Source organism: Xiphias gladius, chromosome 9, assembly GCF_016859285.1.
Source record: "Xiphias gladius isolate SHS-SW01 ecotype Sanya breed wild chromosome 9, ASM1685928v1, whole genome shotgun sequence".
Classification (NCBI taxonomy): Eukaryota; Metazoa; Chordata; class Actinopteri; order Istiophoriformes; family Xiphiidae; genus Xiphias; species Xiphias gladius.
In genome coordinates, this window is record NC_053408.1 from 3,456,705 (window position 1) to 3,471,404 (window position 14,700).

A 14,700-nucleotide genomic window follows, 5' to 3' on the forward strand; every position below is an offset into this window, starting at 1 on the left:
CAGCTACAAATAAGCAAGAGCTGGAGCTGTTTGTAAAGTCTAACGGTCCATTTGAAACATTCTACAATCGAAATAAAGTTACTTTGAATTGAATTAGCGTATTATGAAAAACACTTTTTATGAAGTAGTATATTGCATTTTGACAAAAGTTTTACGCTCTTATTTTTAAAATCCTTCTCAATACATTTCCGGTATGACTCTGGTTACGTTAACTTGACGCTGATTTCCTGGCAATCTCCAATAATTCACAATCTTCTACTGGGAAATGACCACAACACTTAAGCGCACCATTAAATGATAAAGTTGTCACCTTGAACATTGGAAAGGCCTCATTTAGCTCAAATGGTTAAAAAAAAAAAATAATAATAAATATGAACATATTGTGTTGCTTCTCGGAAGCAGGGTTGTTTCTTCAAGCGGGGACCTGGAGGAACGTGGCACCAGTCAAATACAGTGCCTAGTTAAGGCAGAGGTCAAGAGCCAGAATTCATTCAGTAAAGTCTCGTTTTAATGAAGCGCAATACAAACATACATTTTCACTGTACAGGTACAATAAGTTACCCATAAGGAGTGTCATATGACTTACATGTTCAGAGCAGAATAAACATATAAGTTACAGAGGTCTTCAAATTTACACCCGAAGCATTGAAATGATGCTGCAAACATGACGACTTTTAACTCTACATCTCATTAAGTACATAATATGTAATATAAACACTTAAGTATCAGCTCTCTGAATCAACAGCCCGAAGGGCCTGTATGGTAATTATCTGGGCGGCTGGCGTGGGACCGATGGACAGGCATGAGGAAAGGACGTCTTCACTGCGGGGTGATCGTTCACACACCCAATGGCATAACATGCTACGCTGCTGCTTTCTGACTCCGCTCTATGGCCATCCGCTCCAGGCGCTCAGTGTAGAATCCATTGAAATCCAGCCTGTGGAATAACAAGAGCGGAGTCACCAAATTATCGGACTAATTTACAAAGATATTACGATTTTTTTTTTTTTTTAACCCAAACTGGTGTCTTTATTGGACAAAAAACAACTGCTCCAGAGAAAACTCCACAGTTACTGTAGAGCATATTTGTTAATGCGACCAAAAAATGTAAATGCTTGCACTGTAAAACAGGTCATAAAACATGGACATTGTGGGTGTTTTGCCATCAGCTATGATTGAAAATATTAAGCCCTTTACAGCTCATTTGTGATTCAAGTATGTTACATTAGCCAGTATCATCTTTTTTATCACCTTTCCTGTCCGTATCATAACCTTTAAAGCGGCATTAATTGATTTTTTTTTTTTTTTTTTTGGGCCATGTGGGGGCAGCCAAACAAGCTGAAAACACAATATCTGACGTATTATCACCTTATACAGTTTTTATGGTAAACTCAATGGCAAACAGTTGCCTAGCATACATGAAGTGTGTCCAGCTGATCAATGCGAGTCCAGTTTTCACTCTCGTTTTATCTCTGCTTTTGGCCTCCACCACCTCCCGAGAAAAACATCTGGCTTTTTTCATCTGGCTGCTCAGTGCTCTGCTAGCAGCTGGAAAACGAGGTTAATGAGAATGGGGTGGAGTGGGCTAAACCCATATAATAAGCTAAGAGAGGCCAAAAAAGCTGGGTGATGTTTCTCGTCAGTACGGGAGACCCCTTTCATATTGAACACACGTGATCCCTTCTTAGTGCGAAAAGTGTTTGTAAGTGCGGCTCTAAAGGCTTGCATGTGGGCGAACTGTATGGTTGAATGCATTGTTGAGTCTTCCAGGTGGCCACTGGTCTCTTTTTGTTACATTACCCTGTGAAAATCACCCGAGAGGAACCCAACACACTCAGGTCATTTTATCATCACCTACTAAGAGAGTGTAGACTTTCAAGATGCACTCCAAGCAATCAGATGCGATGCCTACTGTAATGGTTTACTTACATCAACTCGGACCAGCCTGTGTTATGTTTATACGAAAATGAATGGAAAAAATCAATGCATGGAAGGTAGGAATTAACCAATGAAAACACTGGTTTGCTTTGGAACATGGCTGTGGTTAGGGAGTGACTCCCAGTGGAGTCTTTTTTCGGCCCCGATTCCAATCCGAGTCCTTTAATATTAGGATTCTGCCGATAAAGAGTCCGATCCGATGCTTATATTTACCTAAATGTTGATTATATATGTAACTGACACATTGAAATATGAGGTGTAGCCACTTAATCTGACACGCCTTAGTTTTCACGAGCTACTTGATCCACATGCTGAAAGTCCCGGTTTAAGTAGATGAGCTTAAATTACTGATGTGACGCGATCAGCTAGAGAGAAGACGCACCACCATGTTGGCAGCTGTTAAAAACTACAGACACTCTCCGTCCATTCCTATTGTACAGTGGTGTTACAGACGGGAGGGTCTTGCCTCACAATAGATCTTTTGCTGAGTACAGACACTGGCTATTTCATTTTAATGTTGCCCTGCTATAAAGTTACTAAGGGAGCGAACGTAAATCAGCGACGACTGATGTGATCTGCCGCCGCCAACGTTTCATTTGAACCAGCCAAAGCCACAGGCTAAAAAATGGGTGTGTGGTATAGTGCTCTTTGCTAATGATAATCAGCGACAGAACGCAGGGAATCCGTGTATTTTGCTAACCCTCGGTATCTGACCTTTAGTCACTCATGCGCCGGTGCACCCAAGTGGTTTTTCACATTCACAATTTTCACAATACACTAGAGCACCGTAAAGAAAGGATCAGGTTTTTGAAAGCGAATCATTAAGAATATGCCCAGATCAGCCCCGATACCGATCTTTAGGATCTGCTTGAGCCATGTCTAGTTGTAGTAACGTAAACATGCAAAAAAAAAACCAAAACACCTTTCTGTGGTCCTACGGTTTTACCTGTAGATGATGCTGATCATGCTGTGTTCGCAGTCGTTGGTGCTGTAGATGCTCAGCTTGTCCAGCAGGTCCAGCAGCAGCATGCTGAAGTTACTGTCAAACTTGCTGATGGTGGCTTCAAAGCCCGCGTCTGACTGGAGGGCGTCCACGTGCTCAGCTAAAAACTGATAAAGTGAAAGAATGAAAACAAATCAGCTATGATGAGACAAGTCAAACCCAAAGCCTGGAGTATTCCTGTGCGCCAGTTATTAAATAGTTGGAATACTTTCTGGTTTTGATGCAATGCTGACCTTTCATAACATGTTCACATTTCTGAAACTCAAAGCAGAGGTCTGAACATTTCCTACAGTACACAGCATACTTGTTCAAATATTAGTTTATGGGGAGGGGGGGGGGTCATGGCAATAGTTGTTTTGGAAATACCTTTGTGGTCAGCCTCTTCTTCTCTGCCTCCTCAGCGTGTTCGCTCTGAGTGGGAGGCCCATCCATAGTCCCCTGCTCCAGAGAGAGGCGTTCCAACCTCATGCTCTGAGTGAACCGCTACAACAGTCAAGTAAAAAAACCAAAAACATCTTAGTACAAGTATTTGGAACCTGCTAGTTTCATTTTCAGGTTTTAAAGTACCTGGATATTACATTTGTGTACAGATCTAGTTAAAAAAATACAGACATCGCAAGTCCAGGGGCAGAAACAGCAGCAGCTGTTTTGGTTGTTTTTCAGAGGACACTTTGTTCTTATCATCACGTTCACAAACCTGCATGCAGTTTGTGAACATGACGCAGACAGACATGAGCTTGGAGAAGATTCTCAGGAGCTCAGGGTTGGTCAGCATGCAGTCCTTCAGGCAGTTGTCCAGGAAGCTGGTGTGGTGGCAAAGCACATCATCAATGTTTGACGCCTGGAGAAGGAGAAAGGGGGTCAGCACAAAAAGGCCGAGATCGCAATTTTTCTGACACCTGTGTGCCTCGTTAACTGTGTTCTGTCAGCGTCCTGTCATCGGACCGTGAAAACCAACTCACGGTAACAGCGGCGACAACGCATCAAAGGTCAGCCCGCAGCGCTTGTAGGATAACAGTCAGTGATCAGGACGGGATTCACTCACTGTTTTCAGGTTGGTCTCCATGATGTGCCAGGTGGGCTCCATCACCTCAAACATCATGTAGTACTGGATGTTCTGCACGAAGTTGAGCATGCGCTGCCGAAGCGCAAATGCGGCAGCAAACCTGCGCACAGGTAGTCAGAACACGGTGTATGAGGACATTTTTCTGGTTGACATTTCTGCTTACATTCACATTAAAATCTACATCAGCTCACCATTTGGCAGAATGTAAGGAGTACTGCCTGAAATCCTTGTTGGTGATCCACACGTTGCACAGCAGCCTCTCGACATGTTTACAATAAAACATGTGTCTGAATAACATCTGGTACCTCGTCAGTGCCTTCCTGGAAAACGAATACAAAAATGCCACCGTTGCACACATTACAGCTTTTTTACTAAATGTGTCAAGGCTGGAAAAACTCTACATCTTTCTTTTTGTCAACAAATCTCATGAAAAGACCAAAACCAACAATGAATGTCTGCTACTAATAACCGTTATCTGATTATCAAGGCCTCATATATCGTTTTCCTCTGAGCCATAGAGCTCCAATGATTCCAAAAACTATTAAAAAGACATCAGTGAGCCACACTGTTGCACTGGGTGACATGTTCCTTAATCACCATGAACACACACACTGTAGTTTATTTACACTCGATCCAACACACACCTTCCTGCTGCTGTAACTACGCACTAGAGCACCAAACGTTTAACGGTCGACAGCTGAAAATGAGGAACATTTGATAAGAACTACCATGACCAGCTGTTCAGGGTGTTACGGAGCATTTTTTTTAAATTTAACTAAATATTTGTGAGCGATTTTTAAAGACTTTCTTCTTCGGTAAGAACAAATGAGCTTGGGGCTGATGGCTATAGACAGAGTGCATAAATAGAAAAGTACTGAGACACATTTTCATTTTTATCTTATCATGTTGACAATAAATGTAAAATTACAACAGCCCTATCCCTTAAGGACACCTGCATCAATGAAAAGCTGAATATTCTTTTGTGCTTTCGTCAACTCCACCATGCGATCAGCCGTTTGTTGGTCTGTTTGTTGGTTTGTGAGCAGGATTACGCAAAAAGTACTGAGCCAATTTGGATCGTTTATTTTGAATTTCCATTTTTTCCTTGGAAGTCTGGTGTATGTTGTTTGACGTCGGCCTTGGTGGAGGTCTGCGCTCTACCGAGCACATTTTCTAGTTTATATCTCTATCCACAGCAGTTTGAAACAATATCAAACAAAATTACAAAAGATCCCTATCATCACAACACTTTGATAAGAGCAAGATGTGTTTTGCTTTTTTTCTGTTCCATAGCAGAGCTTCAGTAATTTTATTATTGTCTGGAAAACGCAAATTTCGAAGCACACTGAGGCAGCTTTTTTCAACTACATGCATATTTAGGAAGCTCAAAAGTGGGAATTCAAATAATCCTTTTGAGCCTTTTCATTATTTAGTTTTACATGGTTGAATCTTGAGTTATGTGTGGGTTCCACTTGACAAATCTTGAGTTTGAGAAATTAATAATCCTGCTTGCAACTGGTTGTAGATTATTAAGTTTAAAGTGATGGAAGCCTTCAAGTTCATATAACATCTACTGGCAGTTCTGAACCTGTTGATGATGAGCGAGAGCGGCCACTTGACGATATAGTCGAAGGAGAAGGCCTCCAGCCCGCTCAGGGCCACGTCTGTTGGGTCCGCGTTGATGATGGCCTTTTCTTGTTTGGTCTCGATGGCCAGCACCCGCAGCAGCTGAGTGATGACATCATGAGGCATTAAGTCAATCTGTGGAGAGAGGAGAGGAAGTTGTAACATCATAAGGTGAAACAACACGACTAATATATCATGACATAAGTCTGTGAGCAAAGGAAGACTACTGGACTTCACAACACTGGAACTTAATAGATTAGTAATGGTATGATGAAAGAATGGATGGACTGCTGACGAAAGTTTTTGTTTCGTTTTTCTCGAGTTGTAGTTGCCATTCTTCCTCAGATTTTCTATCTTGAGATTTCTTCTGCTTTTTTCCAGGTTCAGTTTCTAACATGACACATGTCTCAGGCTTTACAAATAAACTTGACCTGACACTGTAAGTTAACTCTGAGCCGGCATAAGTGAACTCACACTCTGAGGAAAAATAAATAAATGAATAAATAAATTGTATAATCCTCCCCAGTGTGAGAATTTTGTCCCAAGCAGGACTTAGTACACGAAAGTCATTTATTACATTTTAATCCAGGAGAAGAACATATTGCGTTATCACCTAACTCAGTGGTTCCCAACCCTTTTTGGCTTGTGACCCCTTAAAACAACACAATTTTGACCACATCAACCAAAGAGCAAATTGTTTTCCTCACTTTATTTTCATATTTTTCAGACGCCTGGGCAGGTTAAACTATCCATATATCTTGCAAATCCTCGCTGGGGTCCTGACCCCCAGACTGGGACCTAAATAGCTAAAAGCTGAAAGATGCTCAAATGCTCAGACGAACCGAGAGGAATAATGGAGTTGGTGATAATTCACTGCGAGTTTGTCACTACAAGCAACCGCTCTCACACACAAGTAGTCCTTCTAGCAATTGTCAGTTTAAAAGTGTTGATAATAGCAGCTTTAATGTATCTACTGTACTTGGAATAACTGTTTAAATTAACAGGATAGGAGGTTTTCTTTTTCGTTTGCATCCATCCGTCAGAACTACAGAAAAATGATCCATCTTCACTGTGACCAGCAGATGGAGCTACTAACAAATACAGCTTTAATGGAAGGACATACAGTATTTTTCATTCGGTTAACACGTTTAACATCCTGCAGCACCACAGAGTCATACTTATGATCCTGTCCGTCTAACTCTGATCAGTAAATGTCAATGCAAGACAACTAACAGAGTACACAGAGCTATACAATCTTATTTCCACCCACCTTGAGGTCGTCTTTGAAGGGGTCTGTGTTGGCCGTGCTCATCCTGAGAGCCAGCTCCAGGAGGGCTTCTAGTCTGGGGGGAACGATGTCATCCACTGGCTTCTTCAGCTCTTCCTCCGTCAGGTCCATGAAGTGCACAAAGAAATCACCTTTGTCCATCAAAAAGTAGTGCTTGATGGATCTAATTTAAAACAACACAGGCACTCATAGTTTTAGAGTCATTGTCGTGAACCTCTCCTGTCACTCCATTTAAACAACAAACAACATGAACTGTTTACCTCAGGCGTGAGACCAGCTCCTTCTCCTCCATGAGGAAGTCCAGCAGGACCTTGCTGGCATAGTTGTAAGCTTTCTCGATCTGCTCCACATAGGCCCTCTCCTTCAGGGTGTACAGGACCTCCTTAGCATCAGGACATGTCACATCACGGCCGCACTCCCGCACCACATTGAGGTATTTTCCTAAAATATTCATCAGAGAATGCAGAAAGGAATAAAAAAAAAAAAACAACTTTTTTTCTTAGAAGACCCTTAAATGTTGTGATCGTTTTTTTGTGTCCTTTTCTTTACCTGTGCTTAATATTTTGTCTGCCATTTTCTGTAGAAAGGAGGGAATGCGATGCTGCACGATGGTGTATCTCTGATCCCAGTACTTGTCGTTATAGTCCTCCTGAATCTTCTCCTTCTGCAGCTCGTGCTCTTCCACCATGAACTCGCTGTGCGTACAGAAAATATGGACAAGATCGTTATTAAATCAAACATAATCTCAATGCAGATACAGCGGTATAAGTGTTTAAGTGTGTGTCGCTATTTGACCATGATTCTTAGTATTAGTCTATATTCTAAGAGCAGCGGTACCTGTATGGATCCTTGATGATGCCCCTGTAGATCCACTTCTCCAGTATTTCGAAGTAAGGGACGCTGGCTGCTTTAGTGAGGTAGAGACACAGCTCCTGAGCCTGGCTGTCACCGGTGTAGTTGAATGTTCGGTCATGGAGAAGGCTCAGTGTTGACCCACCCATACACTCCCCTTTGTCCACTGAGGAAGCTGTGAATGTAGCAGAAAAAGGTTATTTCGTTTCACGAAAGCTGTCTAAAAACGTTTCCTGGTAAAATGTATGCTTAATTAATAGAGGGGCTGCATATGCAGAATTGAAATATTGAGCAATAATTGTAAGGCATTTTTTTTGGAAGTGTTGTGGAATAAACTGAAGACAGAGCAACATGTTGACTTTCTTTGAGACAAACTGTAAAGAATTTTCCCACATTGTTATTTTTATTTTGTTAACTTAGTACAACAGCAACTGTCCACATCTGAGCACAATTCGTCAGTGCTGTACTTCCCTCTAGACCGGGTTCAGATCCCCCTCTAGTGGTTCAAATGAGCAGCTGCTGTTCACGTGGACAACTGTCTAACTTAGGGGATGCACCAATATGGACTAAATATATGTTTTCCAAACTTGATCAGCCGATGTTAACATGCATTTCGGTATCTGCTTATGTACAGATGTAGGTGCAAAACAGGTCGGGCTTGTCAGTAACTCATTTATCTTAAAAAATAATTTTCAAGAAACTAAAAAAGTGTAGTCCATCTTATAAATAACCCACGAAAAACACAAAAAGTGTCTCCTAAGTGTGTTTGCATTTAACTCGAGATGAGAGAAACCTTCAAAAAGAGAACCAGCTGGTTGACGAAAGAAAAGTTTAATCTGCTGTCTGACAGGAAATACTTTGGTTTTTAAAAAGGTGATGTGGAACAAAAGAGGCATATTTCGTGCTTTCCACATGAAGCTACATACCCAAGTTAAAAGTTAAGTACATGTCTACTAAAAGAATATTTTTAACTTAATTTTCCTACAGTGCTATATAGACTGAAACATTTTCAGTAGAGGTTTGCCGTAACGTAAAACGTTTTAAACACAGGCATGCAAATCATATGATATAAACATTATTGGGATGTGTTGACGTATTTACCAAACAGCTATCTACAGCAACAACACACGAGGCTGAAAGCAAAAGTAACTTTGCTGCTGGCTCTAGTGTGGAGAACTTGGTTTCTGTTTACTTCACTTTGTATGACATTAATTAATAAAAAAAAAACTATTCATGCCATTATTTTTTAAAGCATTTTCACTCTTCTTTTAGTGCCTAAAACTTTTGCAAAGCACTGTAAATATTTTTGTTTTTTTTCCTACATTGCTACTTTTTAAACTAATATATTTCAATCATACATTACACTGATCCGGTGGAGCTTTTTAAAGCATTATACCAAGCGCCAGTACCAAGAGTATACCATTATACTGACAAATCTCTGATCATGAAAAAGTTTAGGAAGAAGCTGTAAAAAAACAAAAAAAAAAACACCCTGGTTAATGTGGTCCACTCAGCCCCTAACCCATCCTCTTTCCCGTGGCCATTTACAGCCAGTATACTGTACTCATCAAAATGACACAGAAGACGGCAGGAGGTGCTCAAACTAGAGGAAAGACTGCACATTAAAAGACGTTCGAAATTAGCACAAATGATAGAAAGGCTGGCATTCACATTGAATGGTTAGAAATCTGCTCATGTTCAGACTCCTACCAATGGACGCCAGTATCTCCATGGTCCTCATGGTGGGCTGGATGTAGAACCAGAGCTTCTGCAGGGACAGCAGGCCCTGCCGCTGGAGGTGCTCTAGCTGAGTGACCAGGATCAGGTACTCCTTCATCAGGGTCCTCATGGCCGCGGTCAGCGTGGTCACACCTGGCGCACTCTCAAGGGCGACTGCCCAGCATCAGGTACTCCTTTCCCAGGGTCCCTTCATGCATGGCGCTCTCAGAGCGTGGTTCACCTGGCCGTACTCAAAGGACGACTTCTCCTCAATGAAACTGTCTACTATAACAGCCATTCTTTAATTTCTTCTTCTTCTGTGACAGTCAGATATATGGTGTGTGTCAGACATTTTTACACACTCACCGTGTTATAGTGGAGTAATACGATGCGACTGGTAAATACAGCATTTAATACTTCTTCTTCTGTGACAGTCAGATATATGGTGTGTGTCAGACATTTTTACACACACGTGTTATTATAGTGGAATGTCTGATCGACTGGTAATATTCTGTTGACTCTTTTGATGGACATGTGTCCAGCAGCTCTTTGATGGACATGTCCAGCGTCGAATCAACAATGAAGGAGCGGTTCTGCCTCCCCAGTACAGGCTGAGCTGTGATGTCTCGCCCATCAACTCCAATCAGGACAAACAGCAGATCCTCCACCAGAGCCTGTTCCTGAGTAGCCATGGGCATCGTACCTGAGGGTAGAAAACGCCATTACTAACACCAACACCAACACCAACACCAACAACAAACAAGGTCATTTGCTGGAATATTAAAGGAATATACTGAGCCAGTGTCTGGCAGCAGACTACGTATAGCAGAGATGAGAGTCCGGGAAGAGGGGAGATCGTCACACCCAGTTAGGAAACACTGGGTTGGGTTGGGTGGGGTTCTTCTTGTTGTGTTTGTCCCTCAGCATCTTCCGGGTGACTTCAGCAGGCTGCGGGCAAAAATCACAGAGAGAGACCAATATATTAAAGGCAGCGTCTGGTGCACTGACTGATTCCACTACAGGGCGAAATTCAACTGAAATCTCCTATTCAGCAGCAGATTCACCCGTGACACTTTGATGTCTTTCACCCCATTCTGAAACAGCAGCTCCCCTCAGCTTTACAGACCGTCATAACAACTTTCAGCTCATTGTTAATCCGTCCAGAGCACAACTTTACTGTTCTGGTTCACTCTCACTGCTCTCATAGCATCGTGTTTGGCCTCAGCAGTTGCTGGAGACCGAAAAACGGAGCTAAAAGAGAGCGAATATTAGATTGGACACAAACACGACTCCAAATGAATGATTATGTTGCTTGGTAACTGCTGGATGTGTGAATAAGCTACTATTTGCCAACAAAATCACCCTAGTCAACTCAAAAAGAAGATTATGTGTCAATGTTGTGTTCAGAACGTCTTTCTGCTGCCTCCACGTGGACAACAAAATCCCTTGTTGCAGGTTCAAAGCCATTCTTATCAATGTATAATGTGACAGATAATGTGAATTATGACCAAATCTGCAGTTCCCTTTAGCTTTACAGAGCCTTTTAGCTTCCTTTAGCTCATTGTTTTGGTTTGCTGTTTTTTGGATAGTTTTGAGTCAATCTCACTGCTCTCATGTTTATGAAACTTAAAACTCAGTAGCAGGAAGCAAGAGATACATTTTAAAAATGGAAAAATGTCGCTCCCGATGGGACTTAAATTATGGGAGGACCAGATGTTGTGCTAGTTAACAGTAGGTAATCGAGGATCACTGAACATTATGTGTATTATTACAATGAACCAACCTCCCAAGAGAAATAAATCCTATCTGGATGGAGCTTTTGTTTGAAAAATTGGTTTCTTTCAAGTCACACCCAACGGCGTTTTTCCTGGGCCAACCTAGCCTTCAGACATACAGGATCTGAGCAGGAAATGCTCACCAGAGGAGCGTTGGAGCTGGCCGTCACGTTGCCGAGCTTCTTTCGCAGCTCATCCAGTTCCTGCATGGACATCTTGGTGCTGGTCTGAGGCAGAGAGTAACTGGTAGTTGTGGTTGACGTTGTGTTTGCTGACGACTCTGACCTCTCTTTGGCATTCTGCTGCAGAAACTGGAGCGTCTACCAAAGTATTGCAACAAAGATGCGATACAATAATTTCAATCACAAATGACAATCGTATGAAAACGCAGCAATCATTCTTTATATCACAATGATTTCAAATTCATACCAAGCAATTCATGACACCATAGGGTGAAACAGATAAATGTGATTAGCAAGTAATAACAAACAAAACCATATAATTATCAGCTTGTAAACGATTTATTACCTCTTTATCCTCACAGAGTTTGGAGAGAAGATAGACCAAAGGGTCGAGGTTGCGAACATTTTTGGACTTGAGCTCCTCATACTTCCTCAAGAAGTCCTCAGGGGTTTTAGAGTACTCTGCTAATTTGACCTGAAAATTTAATAACAGCCAATATGAAGGGAATATCCACAGTAATAAACACATTTGTTTACACAAGAGGTGTGACAAATCATGTTCATAGTAATATACTTAGTGTCAAACCTGATTTAAAGTCTGTCTCTGTTCTGTTTCCTATAAACACAGGTTTGAAAAGAGCCCTAAGTTCTGCTGCCAACTGTTGGAGGCACATCTGGCAACAACACGTTTTTTGGGCCAGTGATACCTACAACAGTTCCTTCCAGGATACCTCATCAATTTCAGGACATTATGGTCAATTTTGTCCTGTTCCAGGAGTTTTACGTACCTGGAAAAGTCGTATTAAAGCATTGTTAAGTGTGTGTTACCCACCTTGGCACTGTGAGCAGAGACTGTAGTGGTGACATAGGGAGTCCTGTGTTTCTGCAGTAAGTCTATATAGCCCTCTGCTCCATCGCCTCCTCGGACATGAAGCAGGCTGAGCAACTCATTCACATCATGGTGGATCCTGAATTCACTCATGGCAGCTGAAATCACAACACATATTACTACAGGGTTTCTGCAGGGTTCTTCCAAGTTAAATTAAAGACCTTTTAAGACCTTTTTAATACCACACAGAACACAATTCAATCAGAGCTGCAATGATTAATCGATTAGTCAATCAAAGGAAAACTAATTGAAAACTATTTTGATAGTCAAATAATCGTATTAGTAATTTTTATAGGCAAAAATGCCAAGCATTTTTCGCTATCTTCTGACATTTTATAGACGAAACGATGAATCGATTAGTTGAAAAAGCAATTGAAGGCTAATTGATAATAATAATGAAAGTCGCCGCCGTAAATTTAATACCTGTTTCACGGTCATATTGGCAGTATGTTGGAAAACCAGTAGGGGTGATATGGCCAAGAACTACGTTTTATTATATCACATTTCTTCAGCCATTCCCAGCTGTATATATCAATAATTACTAATGATATCATAACTTAAATTAATGGGACCTGGACCCAGATAAGAAGCATAAAATGAAGGGACGGATTAACCAATTAAATCTGATTTATTTATTTCAGTTATTGTTCAAATAAACCCTTTCCCTATAATGAGATGATGATCTTCCTTGTCACCGTGCAGTGACAGTGCTTGCTGCAGGTCTGATGGTGCTGACTGAAAACTCCACAATAAAATGACTGAACACTCACTGTCACAATAGTCCCACTTCTGGTTTATTACTAAATAAACATCTCCAGACAGCCCAAAATCAGACCAAGACACGTTTTTAATAACCAAGATTACTGCCAATTACTGCAGGTAAGAGAAAATATTTAAGACTTTTTAATAACATCTGAGGCCTTTTTAATTAAGAAACTGGTGCTTTTAAAGACTTTTCCAGCCCTACAGATACCTAATAGCAAATATCCATTACAGGTCGCATCAACATTGGTGCTACTGGCTCATAGTGACAAACATCACCCATAGCTTAGCTCAGTACGTGCAACAATTGTATCATCAGGCGATTTTAAAGCTTGCATGCATGTACCACCCTCTCTCATCAGCTCACAGCGATGCAGTTAACGTTATGGCAGGCTCGCAGGCTAACTAGCTAAAAAGCCACTTCAATCAAAAACATAGCTAGCCTGGAGGATGCTAACTGGGAGCTAGCTTACTCTGAAAGAAACTATACCGTTCGCTCAACAGCTAAAATAATGTAAGTCGGCAATTATAAACTTTATTACAGGTCAAACCCAGTTCGAGGCTTTACCTGTCAGCCGTGTCCAAAGCAACACAACAGCAAACAGCAGCAGGAGCAGCAGGAGCAGCAGGAGCAGCAGGAGCAGCAGCAACAACGCGCCCACCGCCAGTCAAATTCCTCTTCTTCTCCTACTGTAATCTACGGAGTAACAGCGCAATACCGCCCCCCACAGGTTAAATATGACGCTGCAACTGTTCAGCACTACACTCCTCTCAATACAGCTGTAATTTTACTGCAAATGTTTGGCCATATTTTCCATGCCCTTATCAACAGCACAAGTACAGTGAACTGAATTAATGACATTAGCTTTATTGCGGTGTCATTCCATTTCGTGCCCCATCAACTTTACGTCAAAACGTTAGCAGCACACCAGCTTCCTTTCCCACAAGGAAACAGAAAGAAAAAAGAAAGAAAAAGAAATGCCTGGAAAATTCAATACCTTTGGGTTTTGAACCGTTACCAAGACAAAACATTTAAAGACGTCATCTTGGATTATTTTATGACATTTTATAGACTAAAAAATTAACTGATTAACTGAACAGATTAACATTCAGTTACAAATGTGTAAAGTCAGTAAATCACCACCATCCGAAACCTATAATCCTCCCCTCCTGCCTTCTGTCCAGATGTTTCCCAGCATCCACCAAGAACACTATACATGCAGTTATTTCAGAGCCATCATTTCAGTCGACATAACTTTCAGTTACACTAATTAGAAGAGTAAATAACCAGTTTTTCAAGAAAATGTATCCACTGAATTGAACTGAATGGCCTTCACCAAGCCTACCAGAACCTATACCTCTCTGGCTCCTTCAGCCATATCTCCTCCTTCATAAACACTGCAGGTTTGCTGAGCGAGCACCACGCAATCTGAGAACAAGCCATGCCTTTGTGTCACAGTAAAAGCAGGTGAACGGTTGCTTAAAGGTCATTACGGAGCCGCTGTGGTCCTTGTGGCTTATCCACTTGAATTCCTTTGGTCTCGATTGCTTGAAACACTGGCAGACTAGAAATGACAAATCTGTAATTCAGATGTAAGAT

At 41.4% G+C, this 14,700-nt stretch overlaps 1 protein-coding gene across 1 annotated transcript; it reads right to left on the bottom strand.

The window, feature by feature from the left end:
* Nucleotides 1-486: 486 nt before the first annotated feature.
* On the bottom strand, nt 487-13,737 carry tubgcp2 (tubulin, gamma complex associated protein 2). The gene is given in 20 exon segments (XM_040136194.1): nt 487-937; nt 2,885-3,048; nt 3,308-3,424; nt 3,639-3,782; nt 3,987-4,107; nt 4,199-4,327; nt 5,596-5,768; nt 6,904-7,084; nt 7,182-7,362; nt 7,471-7,616; nt 7,759-7,948; nt 9,484-9,629; nt 9,717-9,770; nt 9,859-9,900; nt 10,030-10,329; nt 10,331-10,440; nt 11,411-11,587; nt 11,796-11,924; nt 12,282-12,436; nt 13,669-13,737. Coding segments are annotated over 19 exon segments (2,730 nt in total). The 5' UTR covers nt 12,432-12,436; nt 13,669-13,737; the 3' UTR covers nt 487-861.
* Between the last annotated feature and the right edge of the window lie 963 nt (nt 13,738-14,700).